The sequence below is a fragment of the Labrus bergylta genome, chromosome 3 (genome assembly GCF_963930695.1).
Source record: "Labrus bergylta chromosome 3, fLabBer1.1, whole genome shotgun sequence".
Lineage (NCBI taxonomy): Eukaryota > Metazoa > Chordata > Actinopteri > Labriformes > Labridae > Labrus > Labrus bergylta.
The window spans coordinates 2,626,603-2,651,779 of record NC_089197.1 but is presented as its reverse complement, the minus strand read 5'-3'; the positions used below and the strand labels follow the sequence as shown (position 1 = coordinate 2,651,779).

The following is a 25,177-nucleotide window of genomic DNA, read 5'->3' as shown; positions in this document are numbered from 1 at the left end:
GATAAAAGAATGGAGTCCCATTGGTCATCAGAGATATGTCCCAAGTCCTGTTCCCAGGCCGTCTTAATCTTGTCCAGTGGTGAACATATCAGCATCAAAATGATATTGTGTAACTTGGACAGCGCACCTCTAGACAGTGGGTCAAAGGAAAGAAAGGTATCTATTGGGTTAGCTATGGGTACTGAAGGGAAACAAGGCACGTGCGAACGAACATACTGTCTGACCTGTAAATACCGAAAGAAGTGCGTTTTGGGTAAATTGTATTTCTCAGTCAATTGATTAAAGGAAACAAAACAACCGTCTTCAAGCAAGTCCGCAAACGATCTGATGCCCCTTTCATGCCAAGTCCGAAAAGTTGAGTCAGAGCGCGAGGGGGTGAAGAGATGATTTGAGGCAATCGGACTCAGAAGGGAAAAGAATTCGTATCGAAAGGATCTCCTAAATTGGGTCCACACCCGAAGGGTATGACGTACCACTGGATTATCCAGTGATTTTGGTAAGGGGCAGTCAAGCGGCGCACCGAGGAGTACAGGGAGGGAGATGAATCGGCATGAATTTAGCTCCAGGGATGTCCAGTCTGGACCGTCGGACTGGAGATAAAAGCGAGTCCAAAAAGCAATACAACGAATATTGGTAGCCCACTAGTAGTGACGGAAATCAGGGAGCCCCATACCTCCATCCCTTTTGGGTCACTGAAGCAGAGCTTTGCTAATTCGAGGCCTCTTGCCCTGCCATATATATGAGGAGATAATGGAATCCAATGAAACAAAAAACGATTTTGGAACAAGTACTGGGACACACTGAAACAAATATGTAAATTTTGGGAGAACATTCATTTTTATGGAGTTTATTCGCCCAGCGAGCGATAATGCGAGGGGGGACCACTTTGATAGTGATGTTCTGACCTGGTTTAACAAGGTTATAAAATTGTCTTTCAAAATGTTCTTAAATTGTCGGGTAGCAACCACTCCCAAATAGGTAAATTGTCTCTCTTCAATTTGGAATGGAATGCCACTGTAGTCTAAGTCAAACGCCTGTCTGTTAATTGGAAACAGTTCGCTCTTGTGCATATTGATCTTGTATCCAGATATAGATCCAAATTGCTCAAGCAGGGAGAGAGCTGCTGGAAGCGAGGTATTTGGGTCTGAAACATATAATAGGAGACCATCTGCATATAAAGACACCCTATGCTCTGTACCCCCTCTCCAAATACCAGAGACACCCTGGCTGTTCCGAAGAGCCATTGCGAGCGGTTCAATCGCTAGATCAAAGAGAATCGGGCTCAGTGGGCAACCCTGGCGGGTTCCACGACCCAGTGCGAAGGGCTGAGAGATTGTGCTGTTTGTTTGAACTTTAGCAATGGGAGAAGCATACAATAATTTAATCGAGGCTATAGGTAACGGACCTAATCCAAAATTTTCCAGAACTTTAAACAAATATTTCCACTCAGCGCGATCAAATGCCTTCTCTGCATCTAGTGTCACGACACATTCGGGGACATTACTAGAGCTTGAGTATAGAATGCTAAATAAATGTCGGACATTGAAGAAGGAGTGTCGGTTCTTTATAAAGCCAGTCTGACCCTGCGCTATTATTAAGGGGGTAACTTCCTCCAACCTGTGTGCTAGTGTCTTAGCGAGGACTTTTGCATCTGTGTTGAGCAGGGAGATTGGCCTGTACGAGGCACAGTATGTGGGATCCTTACCCTTTTTAGCTATAAGAGTTATACGAGCCTCATTCATCGACTGAGGAAGTGAGCCTCGCCTAAGAGACTCAAAAAAGACAGTAGCAAGGCGTGGAGAGAGGAGTGTTGAAAATTTCTTGAAAAATTCAGCTGGGAAGCCGTCAGGGCCAGGGGATTTCCCGGATTGCATGGATGATATAGCCAGGGCTATCTCCGCCTGAGACAGAGGAGCCTCCATTTTCTCCACCAACTCTGGCGGAATGGTTGGGGTGGACAAAGGGTCAAGAAAGGCCTTAATAGCGGCATCGTCACCATTAAATTGTGAGGTATACAGTTGGGAGTAAAAACCTTTAAAGGTATCATTTATCTTAGTGGGGTCTAGAGTGGTATCACCACTGTCTGTGTGAATACTTGTTATAAGTTGTTTAGCCCTTAGTCCCTTTAGTTGATTAGCCAGCAATTTCCCAGTTTTTTCACTATGTTCATAGTAGGTGCTTTTACTTTTTAACCAGAGATTTTCCGTTTGGTAAGTGGTGAGAAGGTTAAACTTAGTTTTCAGTTCCAATCGTTGGTTATATAGTTCTGGAGTTCGGTTAAGTGCATATTGTCGATCAGTTTCTTGGATTTTAGATATCAATTCCAGTTGGTCCTTCTGAGACTGTCTTTTCTTATTTGCAGTGAATGCTATTATTTGTCCTCTTAAGTAGGCCTTAAATGCGTCCCAGACCACAAGAGCAGAGACATCCGGGGTACAGTTAGTTTCAAAGAAAAAGCTAATCTGTTCTTCTATATATTTAACAAACTGGGGGTCTGAAAGTAGGGTTGGGTTGAAACGCCAGTGCCTCGTAGGCCGTGGAGCATTGGGAAATAGCATTGACATCACAACAGGGGCATGATCAGATATGACGATACTGTGATATGTGCAGGAATGGACCTGAGGAATTAGTCTGTTGTCAACAAAAATATTGTCTATTCTGGAGTAAGTGTGATGGACATTTGAAAAAAAGGAATACTGTCTCGCTCTAGGGTTGAGGAATATAACTGAAATCCCAAACTCAGAGATTAAAGACTGGATACATGAGGCAGATTTATTCACTACCCCTGGTCTGCTGGAAGAGCGATCCAGGGTCGGGTCCAACCAGCAGTTGAAGTCCCCACCAAGTATTAGATAATGTGTGTCTAGGCCATTGAGAAGAGAGAAAAAACTATCAAAAAAGCTAACATCATCAGCATTCGGAGCGTAGACATTGGCAAGGATAACTTTTGTATTAAATAGTTTCCCTGAGACAATTATAAATCTCCCATTTTTATCAGATGTGATATTGTCTGGTTCAAAATGTAAATGCTTGGCAACCAATATAGAACATTCTTATTTTTTATATCTTTTAGTACTTAATTACTTTGTAGTTAATATTATATTGTGTTTAGATTTGCTAACATTGTGTTTTTTGTATTGTGTGTTGGATAACCTGCTATACTACATTATATAACTGCACTCTGCATTACTGTGGTACAACACTGCCTCTCGTCTCTGCTGTTTACATTACTTGCTGCTATTTATCATACCAAGTCACGTTATTCATCACTTGTCACTTTATCTTGTCATTCTCTGCAAATACTGTCTCAATTTCCATGCATAGTTAACTTCATCATTCATTTTGTACTTGTATATACCCCCTGTTTTTATTTTTATTTATCTTATCTATTCTGTTTAATGTGTATTTTGAGCTTACTTGTCTGTGCTGCTGCAACGCCCGAATTTCCCCTCTGGGGATCAATAAAGTATTATCCTATCCTATCCTATCCTACCTCTGTGAGTGCTGGAAAATGTCACAGGTGGGGATGCGTACTTAACCCTTTGACTTCCACACTAAGAAATCCATTTGCAAAAAAATATTTGTTGGTAAAATTGTGTTCCTGCCTCTTCATTAAGCAACATTTCAGTTTATATTTTTCGGATTACTCAATCAGGAAGCAGATATGCAGGTCAACCAGCTGGTTGACTGTTTAGGGTTACTTTGGATATGAATGGATTTCTTTCATTTCTGCAACAAAATGTTTAGTTTTTTCATATGTAAACATCACAGAGAGTAGAACTTGTTAAAATAACTTATAATTTATTCAACAAATGAAATGAGTAGCAATGGTTAGAAAAGGTGAACAAAATAAGAAATGAGTGACTTGAGCCAGGCCGTTTGCGTCGACTGGCAACTCAACCGAGCTGTTAACCATGTTTTGTGAGGAATCGTAGATATATATTTTGTTGTCAAATTTATTTCCTTCAACTAAAATATGATTGTTAGAGGGTCTATAAATGATATGTGAATATATATTTTTTTATTTTTTACCCCGACATTTGCTCTTATTCTGTGAGACTTCTGAGGAGCTGTGCAGCGCAGAGTCACTACCGGTATTTTCTACAGTTTTAAGACAATGATAATTATGTACAGCAGCGCCACCCATTGGACATAATCTGTGTTACATACATTATTCAATGAGGTGAATGAGGATAAACAGACAAAGATAGGTTTCCAGAGTTTTAAATACAGCAATATGGTGGCGGGAAAAAGGTCAACCGCGTGGTTACAATGCAAGTCAAAGGGAGGGGAGGTGTTCTGTAAAGGGAACTAAAGCGGGTTGTTTCCACCCGGACCATTGAGTGTGTAACACAAGTTGTGAGTAAACGTTCCTGCTGAGCAGACACGTGATTCTCCGTGTGTTTATTAATGATCGTTAGGGTGCTAACGTAACAGTAGATGATCAGAGTAAAGTTGTAAAGACGTCAGCGCTGAGTTGAGTTTCCCCTCTGTGACTCTTGGATGTGTGTAAGATGGCCGGGTTTAAGGATCTTAAAGAGTTATTCAGTCGACGGCTGCTCGCTGCGGTTATCAGAGATATAACAGAAGAAAGAACAACAAGTGGATACGAAGAGGAGCTCCACCGACAAAGAAAACTGCTGGATGTGATTTTAACTCCTGAAATCAAGCTACAGAGAACAGGTTGGTTTTCTTTCCACTGCTGGAAACGTGTTTCCTGCTCATGTTTCAGATAGCAGAGCCTTTAGCTAACTTCCACAGACGCACACAGCACAGTGTTAGCTGCAGCTAGCTCCTGCTAACAACATCATTGAGTTTACTGGACTAAAAGACTCTTTAAGTCTTCACCTATTGAATCCAGCAACGGATCTGGTTATTGGAGATACGTTTTAGAAACCTTAACAATATGCTATTCAATTGTATCTTTGGGCACACAAACTTCAGGCCACCCTCTGCATCAGACTGCGGTCAAGCCAGCCTCCACTTCAGAAACGATAGTTTATTCTATCTTCTTTACACGACGGCATCATGTCATTTCTGTCTCTACATGGTCGTTTACAGTTCTCCTCTGCTCTCTGTGTCACACACGATGCACATACACATTCACATACACATTCACATACACATTCACTTACACATTCACATACACATTCACATACACACACACACATTTTATTAAAATAAAAATAAAATAAAAAGCCAATTTCAATATAATACACATTTGACTCGTTCAAAAAGGAATAGGAAGAAGCCTAGGCTTGTCAAGTCCTACCCCCATTCTTCACCATTAACAAATGCAAAATCCAATCAAATAAACTAAACAGACAATACAAAAAAAATACTCCAATCGAGTGATTAAGAAAAACAAAACAAACCAAAAAAAAGAACAAAATGAACAGGCGCCATTAACAGCTGTGAGATTTACATTCTCCTTCCTCATTTCTGAACTTTAAAAAGATATATCTTTTGTACATTTAAAAAAAAAAAAGTGCATTATATTCATACTTTGTTTAATCGTTTCGTCAAGACCATTCCACAAAACCACCCCACAAATGGAAATACACATACTTTTTAAATTGGTCCGAGCATAATGCTGTTTCAAGTTTAGTTTCCCTCTAAAGTTATAACCCCCCTCTCTGTCTTTGAACACTTTTTGTCTGTTTACAGGTAGCAGCTTATTTTTTGCTTTACACATTATTTGTGTAGTCTTAAATTCTACCAGATCCCCAAACTTTAAGGTGTGTAAAGTCCTGCAGTCCTGCAGCGCCTCAGTGGCCTCCTTAGACCACTTCTTCACATACCTGGTTGTGGGGGGTTGTTTTTTCACCATAGGTATGTAAATGGGCTGCAGTCTCACCAGGTTGTGGTCTGAGCGGCCCAGAGGGGGGGAGGGGTGATGATCTGTATGCATCCTTGGTGTTTGCATACAGTAAGTCCAAAGTTTTATTGTCCCTGGTATGGCAGTCAACATACTGAGTGAAAGTAGGGAGAGTGGCAGACAGGGAAGCGTGATTCAAGTCTCCTGAGATGAGAATAAGAGACTGGGGGTGTGATGTCTGTAGCTGAGACACTACACTGTACACACACACAGACACTTGAGCGCACACACAGGTGAGCACACTTTCACCAGCGGAGGCCTGGGTGTGCACAATAATAAAAAGTCCTCAAGAACCATCAGAAAATAAAGTAGGCTGCTTAGCTTACTTCAGACTTTTCTGGGCATGTCTCTCTCTCTCTGCCATTACTCAGAAAATGCGCTGTGACCATGCTGCATTCAGGGGTGCTCAGACAATGAGAGATGCATTCAGGGGTGCTCAGAAAAGGGAGTTGCAGGAACAAAAACTAAGCTAGACAGACCGTTAAAAGTTGAAATAATTGTTTTGACTGCTGTTATTCAAAGAAACACATGAACACCATGATCCCTTTAAGGGTCTGTGCCCCCCCCCCCATGGTGTTTTCATGAATAAATTAAAGGAATCTTTTTCAGTTATTTCAAAATGTTTCTTCAGTCTCAATTTGTAAAATAAATCGTGAAAGAATCGTATCGCGAACCCAGTCTCGTGAATCATTACATCCCTACATCAAAGTGTGTGTAAGAACATAGTTTAATGAAAAAAGTCTTGATTTTTTGTATTAAAAAAAATGCAAATAATTGTTGCAATTTCTGCAATTTAATTGCAAAAACTCTCTGTTGGACACATATCTTATTCTTTCCTAAAGATTGAGCTAGCTCAGCACTTTGGTGTGTGAAGAGGTAGTATCTGACATAATCAGGAAGTGATCAGCAGCACATGGCTCATTTACATAACGCCAGCCTTTCTGTTGCCGTTTTGGAAATGAGCCACAGGTCGGTTTCGAACCTTGGCTGCCCGCTCTCCAGGACTTAATGATGATGAGAAACCTCAATCTTCACAGCCTTAGACAAGTTCCTTATTTTCTTTCAAAATAAAGGTAGGTTTGTATCCGAAGAGGAAGTAAAGTAACCTAAGCTTAAGGCATTACAAAATAAAAGCATTAAAAACGTTTTTTTAAATGCAAAATGAGTGAATTCCAAACATGATTAAAATGTGATCAATTCTAGTGAACTATTGATTTTCAGCCTTTAAAAATGAAATCATTTGACAGCCCTTATTAATATTTAAAAAGCAGTTTAAGTACCGTTAATGTTTGTTTACTGTGTCCTGCAGATGTCCAGCAGCTGTTGGTGAGTAAAGAAGAGCTTCCACCTGAGCAGCAGGAGTGGAGCCACATTCTGGACCAGGAGGACACTAAGCCCCAACACATTAAAGAAGAACATGAGGAACTGTGGATCAGTCAGGAGGAAGAACACCTTCAAGGACTGGAGGAGGCTGATACCACCAAGTTCCCCTTCACTCCTGTCTCTGTGAAGAGTGAAGATGATGAAGAGAAACCTCAGTCCTCACAGCTTCATCAGAGACAAACTGAACAGATGGAAACAGGAGTTGATGGAGAGGACTGTGGAGGAGCAGAACCAGAGAGAGACTCAGATCCAGAGAGACGTTTACAACCAGAGACTGAGGTCGAGACTGAAGACTCTCATGAACCTGAGACTGATGACAGTGATGATTGGAAAGAGACAAGAGAAGATCTGTCAGAATTAAACTTGAAAAATAAGAAACTAAAGACTGGTAAGAGACAACACAGCTGCTCGGAGTGTGGTAAAAGATTTAACCAGAAAGGGCATCTGACCAGACACATGTTAGTTCATACAGGAGAGAAAGCCTTCAGCTGCTCTGTTTGCAGTAAAAGCTTTACCCTAAGAGGAAATCTGACCACACACATGTTAGTTCATACAGGAGAGAAACCCTTCAGCTGCTCTCTTTGCAGTAAAAGCTTTAACTTAAGAGGAAATCTGACCAGACACATGTTAGTTCATACAGGAGAGAAACCCTTCAGCTGCTCTGTTTGCAGTAAAAGCTTTACCCGAATAGGAAATCTGACCACACACATGTTAGTTCATACAGGAGAGAAACCCTTCAGCTGCTCTGTTTGCAGTAAAAGTTTTACCCTAGGACAAAATCTGATCACACACATGTTAGTCCATACAGGAGAGAAACCCTTCAGCTGCTCTGTTTGCAGTAAAAGTTTTACCTTAAGAGGAAGTCTGACAAAACACATGTTAGTTCATACAGGAGAGAAACCCTTCAGCTGCTCCGAGTGTGGTAAAAGGTTTAACCAGAAAGAGACTCTGACCAGACACATGATGATTCACACAGGAGAGAAATGCTAATTCTGTGCAATGGTAAAACTGATCCAAAGGATTCCAACTTCACATCACTAATGTGTATATAAGACAAAAAAGAGATAAAAGACATAAATCTGTCTCTACTTTTCTGACATTGATGTTTTGTTGCTGACATATGAACCAGTAAGTTGGGATCAGCTATGACGTTTGAATTTAAAGTGTTTATATGAAACAGTTACAGTGTAAGGATTCTTCTTCTCTCCTGATATCTTCTTCTTTCTGTCACTCTGTTTCCTTGGATGCCTCTGTGTTGGTTAGCAGAAGTTCTTCAGACAGCTCACGTGTCACCTTGTAATAAATAAACTGATGTAGAGTGAGAAAGACTTTCATCTACTTGTGTTATTTTGTGTCGAGTGCCTAAAGTCTCTTTGGTAAAGAAAAGGAACTCAGCAGATCCTGATGCAGAGCGACCACAGTCAGATCAGGTCCATGTTTATTTAACTGAAAACCTTTAACCCTTAATAAGAATCCTGCAGTCAGAATACAAAATAAAGAAAATCTCAATGACACCTGAACATGCACAGGATTAATTAAGAGTGCAGAGGCCACTGGGCACCTAACTGCTGCAGCCTTTGATCCCAAACTGAATGACAACACTTGTAGATGTCATCTGGCATTCTGGATTTACTCAACATATTGTTAGAAGAAACAATAGAAATGCATTATAGCCTTCAGTGTGTATAATTAAATGGTATGTGGAAAAAACACTTCAATTGTGTGTATATTTGTTCTGTTATCATTTCTCTCTTTGGCTTCCTTTTTGCTGCTTCACTGACTCTCCCAGTGCATCTCTGGCAATCCGATGATCCAACTCCACTCTGACTCTCCCGGAGTTTGCTGGACATACTCAGGGGAAGAAGGAGCTGTTTAAGGGTCGGTGGGCAGGCCAGATACCAGGTCCCCCGGTTCACTAACTTCACGGCTGAACATCATGAAGTTGGGTGTGAAACTGGTAGCGCTGTGCCTGGTTGCTCTGTAAGCCATGACAGCGTAGGGGATCCTAAGGTCCCCGTGTCAGCGCTCGGCTGTTGTGGCCAGAATCTTCTGCAGGGTGGAGTTAAATCTTTCTACCGGTCCATCAGACTGTGGTCGAAAAGGTGTGTTGTGCATTTTCTCAATAACAGTGAGCCCATTTTCTGGAACACCTCTGACTCAAAGTTCCGACCCAGATCACTGTGCACTCTTTGTGGTGCACCATAACCACACACCCAGTCAGTGCTCTTTCTGCTGCCTTGTGTTTCTCCCCACTCAGGTTGCCTTCAGGTAAAGAGGGGCAGAGCCACTTCATTTGATGTTGTGCACCTGGGCACACAGGGCCTCAGTATTTAAAGTGGCTTCTTATTCTCGGGCCCTTTCCGAATAGCCACAGTTCAGTAGGCAGTACTTTTTAGTAGGAGTTTCAGTATACTGAACTTTCGTGGTCATTCAGTATGCATTGTTTGGGTTAACTTCAGTATACTGAACATTTCAGTATGGATACTAATTTCCGGGGTTTATACAATATGGATCGGATGCGTGCTTTCAGGAAATGAATTGTATTTTACCCACAATGCTGTGCGAAACTAAACGTAAATCGTCACTTCACGTCTGCCTCCAAATCAAAACAAACGAGCGTGGATTAATTTAATCAATTTTTAATCTAGAGTTAAAGTCCCGTCTGAAATCACTACTTTGAATTAACAACAGAAAATATAACAAATGTCTGCATTATTATAAAACCTTTCCCCCTCTATTTAAATAATGATTTAACTCTTTAAATGCGTCTTTATTGGTTTATTTTATATTCTGTATATTACTGTCTTTCATTTGTACTTTTCTTTATGTACTGTATGTTATTTAGTTATTTAATCTGCCTTTTACTTGATTTACATTGTAATATTGTTTTTTGTTTACCTGACTGTATATGTGCATTACTCTTCTTGAATAAAGCTAAACAAAAAAATCAAAGAAAACAGGTGAATGCGGCCGGTTCGGGACACGTAAATGATGTCACTTCTTTACTGAATGAATCAGAAGAAGTAGGAACAAATATCTTCCTACTGTGCGCGCCTACTGAATAGTAGGTACAAACAGTGTACAGCATGGATAGTAGGTACTGTCTACTGAAAGATTGAGTATGTACTTGGCAATTCAGATACAGCCTCTGTCTCTCTCTCGTCAACACTACACACATTCACCATTACAATCACCACAAATTTACAGTTTGCACATTCTTTGATTAGGAGGATTTGCCTGGGTTGTGAGAAAATGGGGCTGGTCTGACTTCTGAACTTGGATTTGGCTTGATACTTGGTAGTTGTAAATCTAATTAGTTGTGTATCAGATTGTTTGTGTAGTTTGTTTGGAACTTGATCTGTGTAGAGTGGTAAGTAACCTCTCTGACTTGTTACTGGTACAATTTGTTTGAAGATTTAACGATTTGACTTTCTTCAGAGCATTAGTTGTACTTGTTAGTTTGACCGTCATTTTGATTAATTGATATTTAAAATTACAATGGTGTAACAAGGTTTGTTTGACAAGAGTTTTATTTTTGAGCACCCTGATCAGCAAGCCGCCGGGCAAGCAGGACTTGCCACTTTGTTATTTTGCCTTTTTTATTTTTGGTGGTAACTCTGGGGAGGGGGTGCACCAAATTCGGTGTGTTTCAGGTGACTAGGTCAGTGGTCTTCAGGGATGGTGTCCGAGTTTGGGAGACGCCTCGAGCTCGACAAGCCATTGAAGAAGTGAGGCTTAGGTGAGTTAGTTATTAGTGTAGGTGTTGGGGTGTCTCCATAAAGCTTGTAAAGTAAAGCAGCATATTTTCTTTGTTTGTTGGACTGATTACCTTGTTACATTACATTTTCTGAGACGTTTGGTTAAGTTCGTTTTTAAACTTGGTATTTAATCAGTGGCAGACTTGATTTGGGATTTTGACAATGGCTTCAGTGTATGAGTAACAATCCTATGAAAGCTATTTTTTTTAGGGGCAGGCATTACACCTCGTTTTGTTGATGCAGGTTTAACATTTGAAACAAAAAAAGAAAACTAGAGCTTGAAAAGTACAAAATGCAACTCATTAAAGAGGGTACATTTGCTTAAATAAACTGTACAGAAGCTATACACTGTATTAAAGCAAAGATATAATACAAAAAATAACAAAGGTGAACACTGTACAATGAAATGAAAATATAAATATGTTTTCTGAGAAGTCTCCTGACAAACACACGGCGTGCGTATAGACTCAGAGACACATGTTCTCTGAAGTGATATTCAAACCAAAGTTGCTGTTTTATTTCATGTGTAGTGAATTATTTAAAACATATCTCCTGGTACCAGCTGGTGTATTTGTAGTTTATTGTAAGGCCAGAAGCCAGAACAAGGTGTTCTATGTTATTGCTCTGCCTCCACATGAATGATAAAGTTCACGTGTTATTTGAAGTCATGTGGTGTTTGTTCCATCAGAGCTCGTCTGTGTTTCTCCTCAGTGCGTCCCCCACAGCACCGCGATCAGTTTAGACGTCCTGAAGACAATCGAGGAGAACTTGGAGATGGAGGAATGGGTGAAACCTGCCGACGGCTCGCGCCCACTCGAAACAAAACATACACGAGGGACACTATAGAAGCTTAGTCTAATACTAAAGCTGCCGTTTTGTTTTGACTCCCAGGAGTGACCTGGCTGACGCGCCGTACTGTCGTAGGTCAATACGATCCCGTTTGCTGTTTGTCGATCAATAAGATTTCTGCAGTCGTGTCTTTGGTTTGCAGCATAATACAATCCATTTATTGCAGCACCATGAAGTGAATACAGCGTCCATCAGTTTCCATTCTTTTGAACTAAACAAACAAACAAACAAACAATACAGCTGCGGTTTCTCCATGCCGCCTGCCGCCTCAGCGGTCAAAAACCATAAGCCCTTCTGGGGTCAAACACCTCCCGTACCTTGACAAGTGACGTACATATATACCTGTGACTTAAACAATAGGACAGCGACACCCAGTGGCACAATCATGAAAATGATTTACAGCTTGACCCAAAAACATGAATATGGCTCTTACACTCCGGTCCCTAATTGTTAGTGACAAGTGGAGCTAACAATTCACAAAATACAAACAAAGAGCCACAAACAAAAACAATGCCATTAATGCATTATCATTAAACATCTTCAGCTGCATTCAATCGACAAAGTTTGGTGACTGGTCTTTCCAACACATTAGACTTTGTTTTAAGGCGAACAGACCGAACAACACTATGTTTGTCAGGAAATGTTTTTCAATCACTCGGCCGAGCAGCCAAGAGCCACGAGGGGCAGTTGAATCCATGACAATGACAATGTCTCCAGGCACAAGACTCCTCCTTTCTCTGTTCCACTTTTGCCGTTCTTGAAGCAGAGGGAGGCACTCCTGAACCCACCGCTTCCAGAACAGATCCCAGATGTATTGAACCTGTCTCCACCTTCTTTTTGCATACTGGTCCTGTTTCACAAACACAACCCGCAAATTATTCTTCCTGGGATGGTAAACACCATGATGGGGGATATACCAGACTTTTCCTTCTTCACAGTCCATCTGATGTTGAGGGATTTTCTCTGCATATCTTTTACCAATGACGTCATTGAAGAAGTTTGCGTACTCCTGATGAAACTGTTAATCTTTCTCAAACCTTTTCTTGAGCCCAAGAATCCTTTGCTTGGCCACCAATAGATTATTTGGAAGCATGGGCTGCTCTTTCCTAAAAGGCATTTTCAGGCTGTAATGCCCATCCACCTGCTTTGCTGAATGATTGACAATTTCCAAAAACCTAATGTCTTCTCTTGACCTTCGTTCATCCTCCACATTCTTGTCATTGAAGTCATGGTTATACTGGGCAGCCAACATCTCCTCCAGTTTACACACAGCGATCCTGTTTACCATTGCAGAGGGAAATTCTGCCTCAATGGCACCACCGTTTCCATTCAGTGGACCATTTACGGACCATCCCAGCACTGTCCTGACGGCATACGGGCCATTCCCGCAGCTGTTGACAACCTCCCATTGTTCCAATAACCTGGGAGCATTGGTGCCAATTAACAGGTCGACAGTTTTCTCGATACTTGGGATGCTTACTTTTTCTAAGTGTGGCCATTTATCCTGTGTCACTATGTCATCAGCATTCACAGGCATTTTCTCCTGTGTGAGAACATCTGGAAGCACATGAAAATCACTGCTTTCAAGACCAGCAACCTCTAAACCTGTCAAGGAGTATGCAGTCTTCACTGTTTCTTGCCCCACTGTCCGTAACAGAAAGCTGGTTCTTTTACCTGCAGCATTCAACTTCTTCATGAGATGTTCAGAGCAGAATGTGCCAGAGCTGCCAGGATCCAAGAAGGCATAAGTTGTTATTATGTGATTTCCATTTGAAACCTTCACCTTTACAGGAAGAATAGATAGAGCACACTGGTCCTTACCGGCCCCTGTATATGGAGGAGTGAGGAGTGGAGGAGTGGAGGAGTGGAGGAATGGATGAGTGGAGGCGTGAGGAGTTGAGGAGGGAGGAGTGAGGAGGGAGGAGTGAGGAGTGGAGGAGTGAGGAGTGGAGAAGTACATAGCAGAACTCACAACTCTGCAGATGTCAATCACAATATTTATTTATTTATATTCTGGTTGCATTCATTCAGAAAAACTTCCGGTTGTGATGATGGCTTTCATCATCAGAGTTGATCGGACACAGGTTTCTAAACTTCTGTTTCCTCATTGATAAAAGTTCCTTTTCTCTGAAGATATCGATGACATGTTTGACACATTCTGCAACCATGAAAGATGTGTTTCATTCCAGGAAGGAACTTCAGAAATCCAAACCCTGCCTGTTGCTGCTCAATAACAATAACATCTCACAGCGATTAGCCAAGCCTCATGACATCCAAATGCTCTGTGCTCTAATAAAACAACTATGTGCTGTGACTTTAGAATCAAACAAACCAGTTGTTCAGGAAACTGTGGCGCGTGACGAGAAGTCATATGAGAGGGATCTTTGTTTTAGGGAGAGTCCTCTTTAAACAGCTTTTAGAAGGCATGCTATGTTCACAAGTAGGCGCGCACAGTAGGCAGATATTTGTTCCTACTTCATCTGATTCCACCTGGGCCATGAAGTTTGGGCACACACCCCCTTTTTTTGGATTTTTTCTGACTTTTTAAAATATTTTAACATGAACGAGTCGCAGGTACAATCCCACTTTAGTGTCTGTGCTGCAATTTTCAATTCTAAGCCGCCGCAATAATGATGACACCCTTACTAAACTCTGACCTTAAGAAGAAGATGGTTCTTGTAGACGCGTGAAGTCGTTATGTGAGACTCTTTGAAGTATGCTTGCCCTCCTCGTATATCATTAAAGCCTCTTTTTCTCTCAATCAACAGATTCACCAACATCAACGTGGGGTGGGCTGGCAGTGTACGCGACGCCACCATGCTCCGGAACTCGTCGCTGTTCGATCTGGCTGAGAGCGCCGACCTTTTCCCACCGGTGAGGCGTTCTTGTTTGTTGCCTTACTTTCAGAGAAATCTTGAGGGTTGTTTGAAATGGTTAATTTGTTATCATGTTTACAAACCAGGACTCTAAAGATGTTGAAGGTGTGCAGGTGCCCGTGATGTTGTTGGGAGACCCTGTGTACCCTCTGCTCAGCTGGCTGATGAACGGTTACCCGGACGACGGGCATCTCACCGTCGAGCAGACGAACTTTAACTACAGACTGATTCATGCTCGGACGATGGTGGAGAGTACTTTAGGGCGGCTGAGGGAAGATGGCGGTGTCTGTTGAAGAGGATGCACGTCAGCACCTCGAGGGTCCCCACCGTCGTCAACAGCTGCTGTGTCTTGCACAACCTCTGCGCGTCACAAGGAGAAGCGTTTCTGGAGGAGTGGATGAGTCTGCAGAACCAGATACTGAAGAAGTGCCTCAGGAGTCGGAAAAGCAGCCACAGACTGTTTGATGGGCACTTGCTACGTTTTTTTTTTACCGAGGACAGGAAGCCGTCGTTTTAGGGCGGTGATCCGGGGTAGAGGTGTTGCAAAGTCTCTGGGAGCAGATGGGGGGGACATGTGTGGATCAGAACCAATAAATGCCCTGATACAAATGTGTTTTTGTGTGGTCAGTCTTTGATAACAACATTAGAAATCCTAAAGCCTGACTTCACCCAAAGTCACACCTCTTTACCAGTCGGCCCACTGGAGCCCTTCTCTGCCATCAGCACGTCTTTGTACGTTCATTGACTGAATCTTAATTTCCTCCCACAGCATGGGCCGTTCTAGACAGGGGCCAACGGGGGGCCAGTGCCCCTGTTACACTGAGCTGGCCACCCCTCCAACAGGAAGAGCCCCCCTCATAACACACACACAGAATTTGAGTCAACAACCGGATTCTTAATCTAGTATTAAATTCTGTTACTGAAACAAATATTTAATGATGTGCGCTATTATTTGGCATAATATATATTTATTAAAGCGATCATCTTTGTCTATTTTTCACCTGGGTTTAATTTCCCCCTCTGAAGAAAAAACAACTGGTCCCAGTTTGGCCCCCTCACTAAAAGTGGTCTAGAACCGCCACTGTCCCAAAGCCCTTAATAAGCCACTTGTAGTGACTACTCTTATCTCCATTCTTCCGGGCTTCCCCTAGGAAACCCATGTTTTGCGTCACAATGCTTTAAACTATGGGCAATTCCCTCGCGCCAAATCTGCAGGTGCCCACTTGCGGACAGGGTGCATAAGAAGCTCATAAAATCAGCGAGAGATCACACACTTCATGGTCTGACAGCAGGACAGACCTGAACCCTCACAGACTTAGTGGGAACGCGCATCAAAGTCAGTCAGTGTGTGAGGGTGGACAAAGACATTCAGCATTTTAGAAAACCCGGAAGTTGGCATCCATGCAGTCTGCTGAAATCCCCTAGGGTAAAGTCCGCATTCCGTACTGAACTGTGGCTTTTCGGAAAAGGCTCACGTTTGTTTTTCTTTCTTCTTCATTTCTTCCATTACAGGTAAGAATACTGGTCGAAATTAAACTATGTACGAATGTTTTCTAAGTTTTAAGGAACAAGTTAGTGATGCGCTTTTTGCCGTGCGTAATTTGTAAACCCTGAGGTCCCGCGGCAACGAGAGCGCGGCAGGAGGAGACAGAAAAGTCACTGAATAAATCAAAAATACTCAGAACTCCTGATCCCCCGGGGCTTTCACAAAATAATGGCTCAAAATCAACTGGAGAGAAGGGCGTGGAATCACATACATCTGTCTCCGTCGTGCTCTGAGTTTTGTGTTGGCTGTTTTCAGTTGAGAAATGTCATTTTATATGATAAATTCACATTTTATTAATTAATTTGAATATTCTGGATTATAATCACTTAGGCCTTTTAGTAATACTTAGTATTAAGTATCGATTTCAGAACATTTTACACTTCAGCAGACGGCAAACCTCACAGCCAAAGTTCTCTGTGACGTGTCCAATAACCAGTTTATAGTTTATAATGATTACAGCAGTGAAGGTGACGCGTTGACCTACGTTGGAGCTGTTTGGACAGCATCAGTCTGTTAACAGAGACTACAGTCTGCAGTGTAGATCCCAATAAACTGATTTACATTAGAAGTGATGATCGATTGAAGTTTCTGTATGAGCTCCCGCCCTTTCTTTCAGAGGTTGTTCTGCAGTTATTAAAACAGTAATCAACTAAAACTCCAACATCTAGGATAACATGATCTAGTTGCTGCTCTGTGTGACAGGATGATCAGACGTCTTTGGTTTCTTTGATTATGTTGAAAACCTCTCAGCGACACTTCAGTGCGTAACGATATAAACGCTCTCAGAGTTGTAGGCCTCTCACTCTGCAGAAACTATTACTTAGTTTAAATGTTTTAATAACCTGATAGTTTAAATGTGCTTCCCTTGTCCCTGCACAAACATCAACAAGTGTCATCATCACACACTCTTCTATTATCAACATGACACAGCAGCACAGCAGAGAATAACATTAAAACCCTGTTCCTACTTTTTTTATTTGGACGAAACTAACAAAACAACCATTGATCCTTCGACTTTGGAAAAAAATCGCTGAGCTCTCGTGAAGTGCACAAAACTCTCGAATCATGCATCCCTACCTGACCGCGATCTGACCTCTCGCTCTGTCCCACTTTTTTCTTCATTTAAAAAAAATGCACACAAGCAGAAAAAAGGGATTCCTGGTAATTTATAAACAACAAAATATGTTTTGGCTGTGACACAAAAAATACAATTTTCACAAAAAAAAAAAAAAGAAAATGGTGGGTCTGACACGCTACTGATGCACTAACGTGTCTCATGTAACACATTTCACCATACTACCTAAGAGAGTCTGACTTTCCTAGCTAACCGTAACTGCTGAACAGTGCAGATTCAGATCATTTATCTTCCTCTCAATCCAGATTTTACTCTCTGAGTCATAAACACCAGAGACACATTTGACCTCCAACAAGACCTGAACCCTAGAAAATTATAGAACTGCACAATTTGGAAAAGTATGAAATTTCAGTTCACTGTGAAACACCCGATTATAGTTATAAATGTTGTTGTTGTTTGCAGGTGTTATGAGGACAGGCTTGCCACCTGTGAACGACCCAAAAGCCGTTTGGACAACCGTTTCATTCGGATGAAAGTGAACTCCTCTCTGAGAACGACGTCTGCTGTCTGGTAAAATACACTGCAGGTTTATATAAAATGCACAAACAAATGAGGAAAGTCACACACACACACACACACACACACACACACACACACACACACACACACACACACACACACACACACACACACACACACACACACACACACACACACACACACACACACACACACACACACACACACACACACACACACACACACACACACACACACACACACACACACACACACACACACACACACACACACACACACACACACACAATTAAAGGACCAATCAGTAAGATATCTACCCAATGAAATGATAAAGGTATCTTACTCTCTGATCATTAAGGAAACATGCTGTGTTGAAGTGCTGGCTTCTCTGACAACAATGCAGCAGCCAGTATGTCCTCCTTCTAACTTTAGATTCTGCTCCTGAATGCTCTGGATTTGTTTGGACCAGAGAAGGTAGGAGGTTTTAAGGCGACCACCCACACGGCTGTTTTGGACGCCCTCTGTTTGTCAGATATGAGAGCAGTTATCAGGTCAACAGGTGTTGCAGTGATGGAAGCGGGCAAGAGAAGTGGTTCAGATAGAAGTGATTGTACCCGACCTAAAAAGCCTCTGCATGTTTCTAATAAGCTCCACGAGCAGAAACGTGCTCAAACTAGGATCAATATTGGAGATGCTTTTGAAAAATGGAGAGAGGTTAGAACACAGAAAGGTTTACAGACCCATGCAGAGCTGGATAAACACTGAAGCTTCAGAGTCCACCACATGGTGACCTGAGTGAGCATCCACTCTAGAGAGGAGGGGGGGGGGGAGACAGCTCTCTATGATGTTTACAATTTAGACCGCAGTACCCATTTTAAACACTAGGTGTCAGAGTTACATATTGCACTCTGATCACCTTGATGTTATCTATCTTTGGAGGCTACATTAAAAACTGTATTATCAAACTAGACTTTAACTGGACTTTATGTGTGCGTTGTTTTTTAAAGATCGAAGCGGGCCTCACGCCTCAGCACCGGTTTTACATCCCATCCTCGGCACTCCAAAGAAGCATGGGAGGAGCTGCATCAGACGAGGTGCTGCTGGTGACCACTGTGATCGAAAGCATTTACTTTAAGGTCAGTCACCCTGTAACCTCAACTTTGGAGACCTCATGGCGAGACAGGTTTACTTCCTTAGATCCCCCTTTAATAGATAAGGGGGTTAGATTATGAATGTTTAGCTTTGGGAACCCTGGTTTTAAAAAATGACTGAAATCCAGGATAATGAGAAAATGAAATCTGAATGACAGGGGTCATTAATCATAAACAGGACAGGACTACAACAGACACACACATTCACACACACACAAGCTCCTTTGAAAATGTGAAATAGTCCGCATCACTTCATTGTCCCAACATTTTCCAATAATGATACATATGTACACACATAATACATACCTGCATACGTACACACTCGTACACACATATATAATACATAAACATACATATAAATGTGCAAACATACATACAAATGCATATATGCACACCATGTTCTTCATATGTACATATTTATGAGGAAGGCCCGCTCTGTAGTGGGTCTTGATCTGGACAGTTTGGAGACAGTGGGTGAGAGGAGGATGAAGGACAAAATCTTATCCATCCTGGATAACTCCTCTCACCCTCTACATGGTGAGCTGTGGCAGATGGGCAGCTCCTTCAGCCAACGCCTCATCCCCCCCAGGTGCAAAACAGAGCGCTTCAGGCGCCCCTTTGTGCCCACTGCCATCAGACTGTACAACAGCAGCCTATGACAACAATAACAATCCATCCTGACACAAAACTTCACCCCCATAAAACACTACCCACATGACCTGCTTCATTATTATCACTACTAACATTGTATTATTATTATTTAGCATCAATATATATATATATATATATATACACAGTGGGTACGGAAAGTATTCAGACCCCTTTACATTTTTCACTCTTTGTTTCATTGCAGCCATTTGCTAAAATCAAAAAAGTTCATTTTATTTCTCATTAATGTACACTCAGCACCCCATCTTGACAGAAAAAAAAACAGAAATGTAGAAATTTTTGCAAATTTATTAAAAAAGAAAAACTGAAATATCACATGGTCATAAGTATTCAGACCCTTTGCTGTGACACTCATTTAACTCACATGCTGTCCATTTCTTCTGATCCTCCTTGAGATGGTTCTGCTCCTTCATTGGAGTCCAGCTGTGTTTAATTAAACTGATTGGACTTGATTAGGAAAGGCACACACCTGTCTATATAAGACCTTACAGCTCACAGTGCATGTCAGAGCAAATGAGAATCATGAGGTCGAAGGAACTGCCCAAGGAGCTCAGAGACAGAATTGTGGCAAGGCACAGATCTGGCCAAGGTTACAAAAGAATTTCTGCAGCACTCAAGGTTCCTAAGAGCACAGTGGCCTCCACAATCCTTAAATGGAAGAAGTTTGGGACGACCAGAACTCTTCCTAGACCTGGCCGTCCAGCCAAACTGAGCAATCGTGGGAGAAGAGCCTTGGTGAGAGAGGTAAAGAAGAACCCAAAGATCACTATGGCTGAGCTCCAGAGATGCAGTAGGGAGATGGGAGAAAGTTCCACAAAGTCAACTATCACTGCAGCCCTCCACCAGTCGGGGCTTTATGGCAGAGTGGCCCGACAGAAGCCTCTCCTCAGTGCAAGACGTATGAAAGCCTGCATAGAGTTTGCCAAAAAACACATGAAGGACTCCCAGACTATGAGAAAGAAGATTCTCTGGTCTGATGAGACCAAGATTGAACTTTTTGGCTTTAATTCTAAGCGGTATGTGTGGAGAAAACCAGGCACTGCTCATCACCTGCCCAATACAATCCCAACAGTGAAACATGGTGGTGGCAGCATCATGCTAAAAAAAATCATGTTTTTCAGCTGCAGGGACAGGACGACTGGTTGCAATTGAAGGAAAGATGAATGCGGCCAAGTACAGAGATATCCTGGAAGAAAACCTCTTCCAGAGTGCTCAGGACCTCAGACTGGGCCGAAGGTTCACCTTCCAACAAGACAATGACCCTAAGCACACGGCTAAAAAAACAAAGGAGTGGCTTCGGAACAACTCTGTGACCATTCTTGACTGGCCCAGCCAGAGCCCTGACCTAAACCCAATTGAGCATCTCTGGAGAGACCTGAAAATGGCTGTCCACCAACGTTCATCATCCAACCTGACAGAACTGGAGAGGATCTGCAAGGAAGAATGGCAGAGGATCCCCAAATCCAGGTGTGAAAAACTTGTTGCATCATTCCCAAGAAGACTCATGGCTGTACTAGCTCAAAAGGGTGCTTCTACTCAATACTGAGCAAAGGGTCTGAATACTTATGACCATGTGATATTTCAGTTTTTCTTTTTTAATAAATTTCTACATTTCTGTTTTTTTTCTGTCAAGATGGGGTGCTGAGTGTACATTAATGAGAAATAAAATGAACTTTTTTGATTTTAGCAAATGGCTGCAATGAAACAGAGTGAAAAATGTAAAGGGGTCTGAATACTTTCCGTACCCACTGTACATATATACAAGTCTATATTATATAACATTTAATTATATTGCACTATATTATACTACATTATATAACTGCACTCATTACTGTGGTACAACACTGCCTCTCTTCTCTGCTGTTTACATTACTTGCTGCTATTTATCACACCAAGTCACTTTAATCACTTGTTACTTTATCTTGTCATTCTCTGCAAATACTGTCTCAATTCCCCCCAGTTAACTTCATCATTCATTTTGTACTTGTATATACCCCCTGTTTTTATTTTTATTTATCTTATCTATTCTGTTTAATGTGTATTTTTGAGCTTACTTGTCTGTGCTGCTGTAACGCCCGAATTTCCCCTCTGGGGATCAATAAAGTATTATCCTATCTTATCATCTCATAACCATATTCTACTGTTTATTCAATACACCTTATCATGAGGTGCTGTTTTAATAATAGTTTAAATCTAACTTTTCTTGAGTGATATGTCTAGGAGGGGAATTCCATTCATGCATGGCTCGGTACAAGACTGTTCGCTTGATTGCATTTGTCTTTGCTTTGGTAATGTATAGTAGCATGTCTGGTAGAGTGGTCATGTCTATCTAAACTTGGAGATCAATTCTTATATAAAATAGACGGCGTCTTTGTCGCTGAAATATTTCTGAAGAATACAAGTAATGAATGAACTAACCTGTTCTTAACAAATGACCAAGCTAGACAATCATGCATAATTAACAACTTTGTTCTGTATTCACATACATTCCAAGCAGCTTAGTCTCTGCGAGTGTATGAGCGAGGTTTTTCTAAAGGGGACACAAACAAAGAAATTATATTACCAATGACATGCTCCTTCTAATCAACAGATAACTTAAAATATAACTGAAGAGTCCAGGCATTTATACAGGATTAAAACACTTCTGCAAAATGTCCAGCAGAGGTCTCCCTACGACATGGAATACAGCACGTGTTATCAAATATGGCGCCTAATTAACACAATTGAACATTGAAAACAGTAATGCACGGTAACACTGCTGAAATATACACACAACATGTCTGTGTAACTGTTAGTATAGGTTACTAATTGATGAACAAGTCTACAAATAATGACTTTTTAAGATAAATATAAACAACTTAAAGGTTATATCCTACATAACTGAAGACAATAAAACTCACGCACCACTCCAGAAAAGTCCAACGATAACGGAAACAAACCACCTGTTCACATATCAGCACGTCTCTGAACGGGGGCTTATGACGTCACAGTCCTCAGGGAGCGCTTAATGGCAATACGGCAACAGCCCGCCATCGGTCAGAGCGGGGAAATTTGCGCACTGTTGCTCCGTCCATCACTTCCTCGTCTTTTTTTTTTATTTTTTTTTTACAACACGTCTCCAGCTGTGAGGAGCAAATGTGAACAGCCAGGTCAGGAGAATATTTGGAGGAGTCCTTCTAAAATAATCTAGATATTTTCAGGAGTGCATGTGTGAAAACAGCTTTAGTGACTAAATCAGCTGAGTTGATTTCAAACGTCAACAATATCCACCTGTCACTCAAAGCCACCTCTCCTCGTGACTTTACTTAATTTAAAGGCTTCTTATAAATACGGGTAAGTTATTTGGCTTAAGTTGACGTTAAAATAAGATAACCTCAGCAGAAATTCATCATGCCCCCTCTGATAGCTCTGGTGTTTGTTTTTTTCATTACAGGTGAGTGAACCAAGAAGAAGTAAGAGCAGAGCAATCATGCCAACCCGCATAGACGGAGATGTCATGGGGGGGTTTGTGTTGGTGGTGAGGGCAGGGAGTCAGTCGGTCACAAACCTCCCACACCCCGTCAGATTAACCTTTGTGCACAACAAACAGGTACAACAAGGACAGCTGATGTGCTGGCATGACACTTTAAACATGTAAAGATCTGCTCTAATGTTGAACGTGTTTCAGGTGGACGCTGGGACGTGTGTGTTCTGGTACGAGTCTGCACACGGGAATGGAACAGGTTCACTTCACATGCCAGACATAAACAATATATTTTCTCTTGGATAAATACCTAAGTTTCATTTTATGATGAACCTGCTGTGTTTGTGTTTTAGTGTATTGGAGCCCAGACGGCTGTGAAACCAACAACACTGGGAGTGAAACAATCTGCAGCTGCAACCACATGAGCTTCTTTGCTGTACTTGTGGTAAATTTGTGGCATTGGGCCCTTTGTTGTATGGCGGGCAGCACAGACATCTTTTCCTATTTTCCTCCTATAATGCTTCGTTTCAAATGTGCTCTGAGCTCCGCCTCCGAGTCACTCTCTTCCTCTCAGTCAGTCAGTCAGTGAGTGATTTGTGTTCTGAACGTACTGAACAGAACGGTCGGGGAAAATAAATGTGATTGTTTTAGCAGCTTTCAGTTTGCAAACTGGAGCTTCATCCAACTAAATTCTCAGCTCATTGGTTTATTATTCACCACCGGCTGTTCTCAGTACGATCGCGAGCAGAACTAAACGTTCGGCCGTGTTTCAGCTTATTAAATTCTGATTCACAGACAGAGCTACAGAGAAGTACTGAACGATTCAGTGAACGAATCTTTTGAACGAATCACTTCACTGAACTGATTCTACTGATTCAGTACACTGAAAAGAACTGCTTTTCACATCACTAACTGTGAGGGACAGACGGAAGGAGCTACGGTAACCCAGGAGGTACAGAAGCTGCAAAGTGCCAAAAAGGTCATTCTCAAAGGAAACATAAATTTGATAAAATAACAGTAAATATACATAACTCGTTAAGATAAAATTCACAAATACAAGTATAAGTATAAATTGTAAAACTGTACTCAAAAATAAAGTGCATTTTAACTCTGTTACACTAACCTGCAGATGCTGGATTAGCAGTGATTTCAAGCAGCGGCTTGTGGTCAGCTACATCACCACTGTGGCTCTCCCGTGTCTGGTGATCCTGTGTAACTCCTGCATGCTGGGGCTGGTGGTGTTCAAGATGTGGGGCCTGAGGAGGGGCCTGAGGAGGGGCCTGAGGAGGGGCCTGAGGCGGGGCAGTGAGAGGCAGAAGATGGACAGAGAGAAGGGCTCCAGGTTGTGGAAGGACTGTGCCACGGTGATCGGGCTCTGCTGGGTGCTGGGTCTACAGTGGGGGTTAGCGAGCACCACCTACGTCTCCCTGCCGGGGATCTACGTGTTCACCATACTCAACTCCCTGCAGGGTCAGTGTGATGATCTTCAAACAGGAAGTCTGCACTCCACCTTCACCCTTTTCTGAGTGAATTAAAACCCTTTTTTTTTTTATCTTCTCAGGTTTTTTTGTGTTCCTGTGGTCTCTGACTTCTTGTGTTTAATCCTGCCTCTGTGTTGATCGCCCTGATTGTCTTCACCTGTGTTTTGTTAGTCTCACCTGTGTTTGATTACCCCTGTGTCTATTTAGTCTCTGTGTTCCTTCACTCGGTTTGTAAGCTGTTGTAAGATGCCAGGGTTGTTTGTCGTACGTTGGAGTGTCAGTGTTTCTCAGTGGTTATCGTTTGTTTTGTTGATTTTCTCAGTTTGGACATTTTGATAAAAAGTTTTAGTTTTTGCCTTTTTCTTTCAATAAATAGTTTTATTTTTCATTCTACACTTGGGACCAGTTCCTGATTTTCCACACCCGTGACATCGGTTCTTGAATTTAAAAGGCTTCTGGCATAAATGATGAACATGCAATACATCCAATTCATATGAAGAGAGTCTGA

The 25,177-nt window shown here is 41.8% G+C and overlaps 2 protein-coding genes and 1 long non-coding RNA gene across 8 annotated transcripts; all 3 read left to right on the top strand.

Moving 5' to 3' along the window:
• The first annotated feature begins 4,384 nt into the window (after positions 1 to 4,384).
• Positions 4,385 to 8,958, top strand: LOC136178552 (gastrula zinc finger protein XlCGF57.1-like). Its single transcript, XM_065952480.1, has 2 exons — positions 4,385 to 4,683; positions 7,188 to 8,958. The coding sequence occupies exons 1-2, from the start codon at positions 4,515 to 4,517 to the stop codon at positions 8,249 to 8,251; spliced, it is 1,233 nt and encodes a 410-aa protein (XP_065808552.1). The 5' UTR covers positions 4,385 to 4,514; the 3' UTR covers positions 8,252 to 8,958.
• Positions 8,959 to 14,098: 5,140 nt separating this feature from the next.
• LOC136178487 (uncharacterized) lies at positions 14,099 to 15,466 on the top strand. Its single transcript, XR_010665897.1, has 3 exons — positions 14,099 to 14,442; positions 14,637 to 14,742; positions 14,831 to 15,466. It is a non-coding gene; the product is annotated as an uncharacterized lncRNA (long non-coding RNA).
• Positions 15,467 to 15,957: 491 nt separating this feature from the next.
• Positions 15,958 to 25,062, top strand: LOC110002956 (adhesion G-protein coupled receptor G1-like). 6 transcript variants are annotated; one of them, XM_065952476.1, is made up of 7 exons: positions 15,958 to 16,256; positions 17,828 to 17,935; positions 18,913 to 19,008; positions 23,159 to 23,314; positions 23,393 to 23,447; positions 23,542 to 24,658; positions 24,750 to 25,062. In XM_065952476.1, the coding sequence occupies exons 3-6, from the start codon at positions 18,976 to 18,978 to the stop codon at positions 23,775 to 23,777; spliced, it is 480 nt and encodes a 159-aa protein (XP_065808548.1). In that variant the 5' UTR covers positions 15,958 to 16,256; positions 17,828 to 17,935; positions 18,913 to 18,975; the 3' UTR covers positions 23,778 to 24,658; positions 24,750 to 25,062. The 6 variants fall into 6 exon arrangements, 5 of the variants coding, with proteins under 5 accessions (XP_065808548.1, XP_065808547.1, XP_065808549.1 ...); XR_010665936.1 differs by having other exon boundaries at positions 15,964 to 16,256; positions 18,913 to 19,041; positions 23,542 to 23,633; positions 24,318 to 25,062; XM_065952475.1 differs by having other exon boundaries at positions 15,964 to 16,256; positions 18,913 to 19,041.
• The last annotated feature ends 115 nt before the right edge of the window (positions 25,063 to 25,177 follow it).

What these genes read in the sequence shown, in the direction of transcription:
- LOC110002956 (XM_065952474.1), top strand. Translation starts at nt 18,826, where the DNA reads ATGTTATCTATCTTTGGAGGCTACATTAAAAACTGTATTATCAAACTA. An exon ending in TCGAAAGCATTTACTTTAAG is followed by an intron (nt 19,042 to 23,158) that starts GTCAGTCACCCT and finishes TTTTCATTACAG; the next exon opens with GTGAGTGAACCAAGAAGAAG. An exon ending in CCTTTGTGCACAACAAACAG is followed by an intron (nt 23,315 to 23,392) that starts GTACAACAAGGA and finishes AACGTGTTTCAG; the next exon opens with GTGGACGCTGGGACGTGTGT.
- LOC136178552 (XM_065952480.1), top strand. Translation starts at nt 4,515, where the DNA reads ATGGCCGGGTTTAAGGATCTTAAAGAGTTATTCAGTCGACGGCTGCTC. An exon ending in AATCAAGCTACAGAGAACAG is followed by an intron (nt 4,684 to 7,187) that starts GTTGGTTTTCTT and finishes TGTGTCCTGCAG; the next exon opens with ATGTCCAGCAGCTGTTGGTG.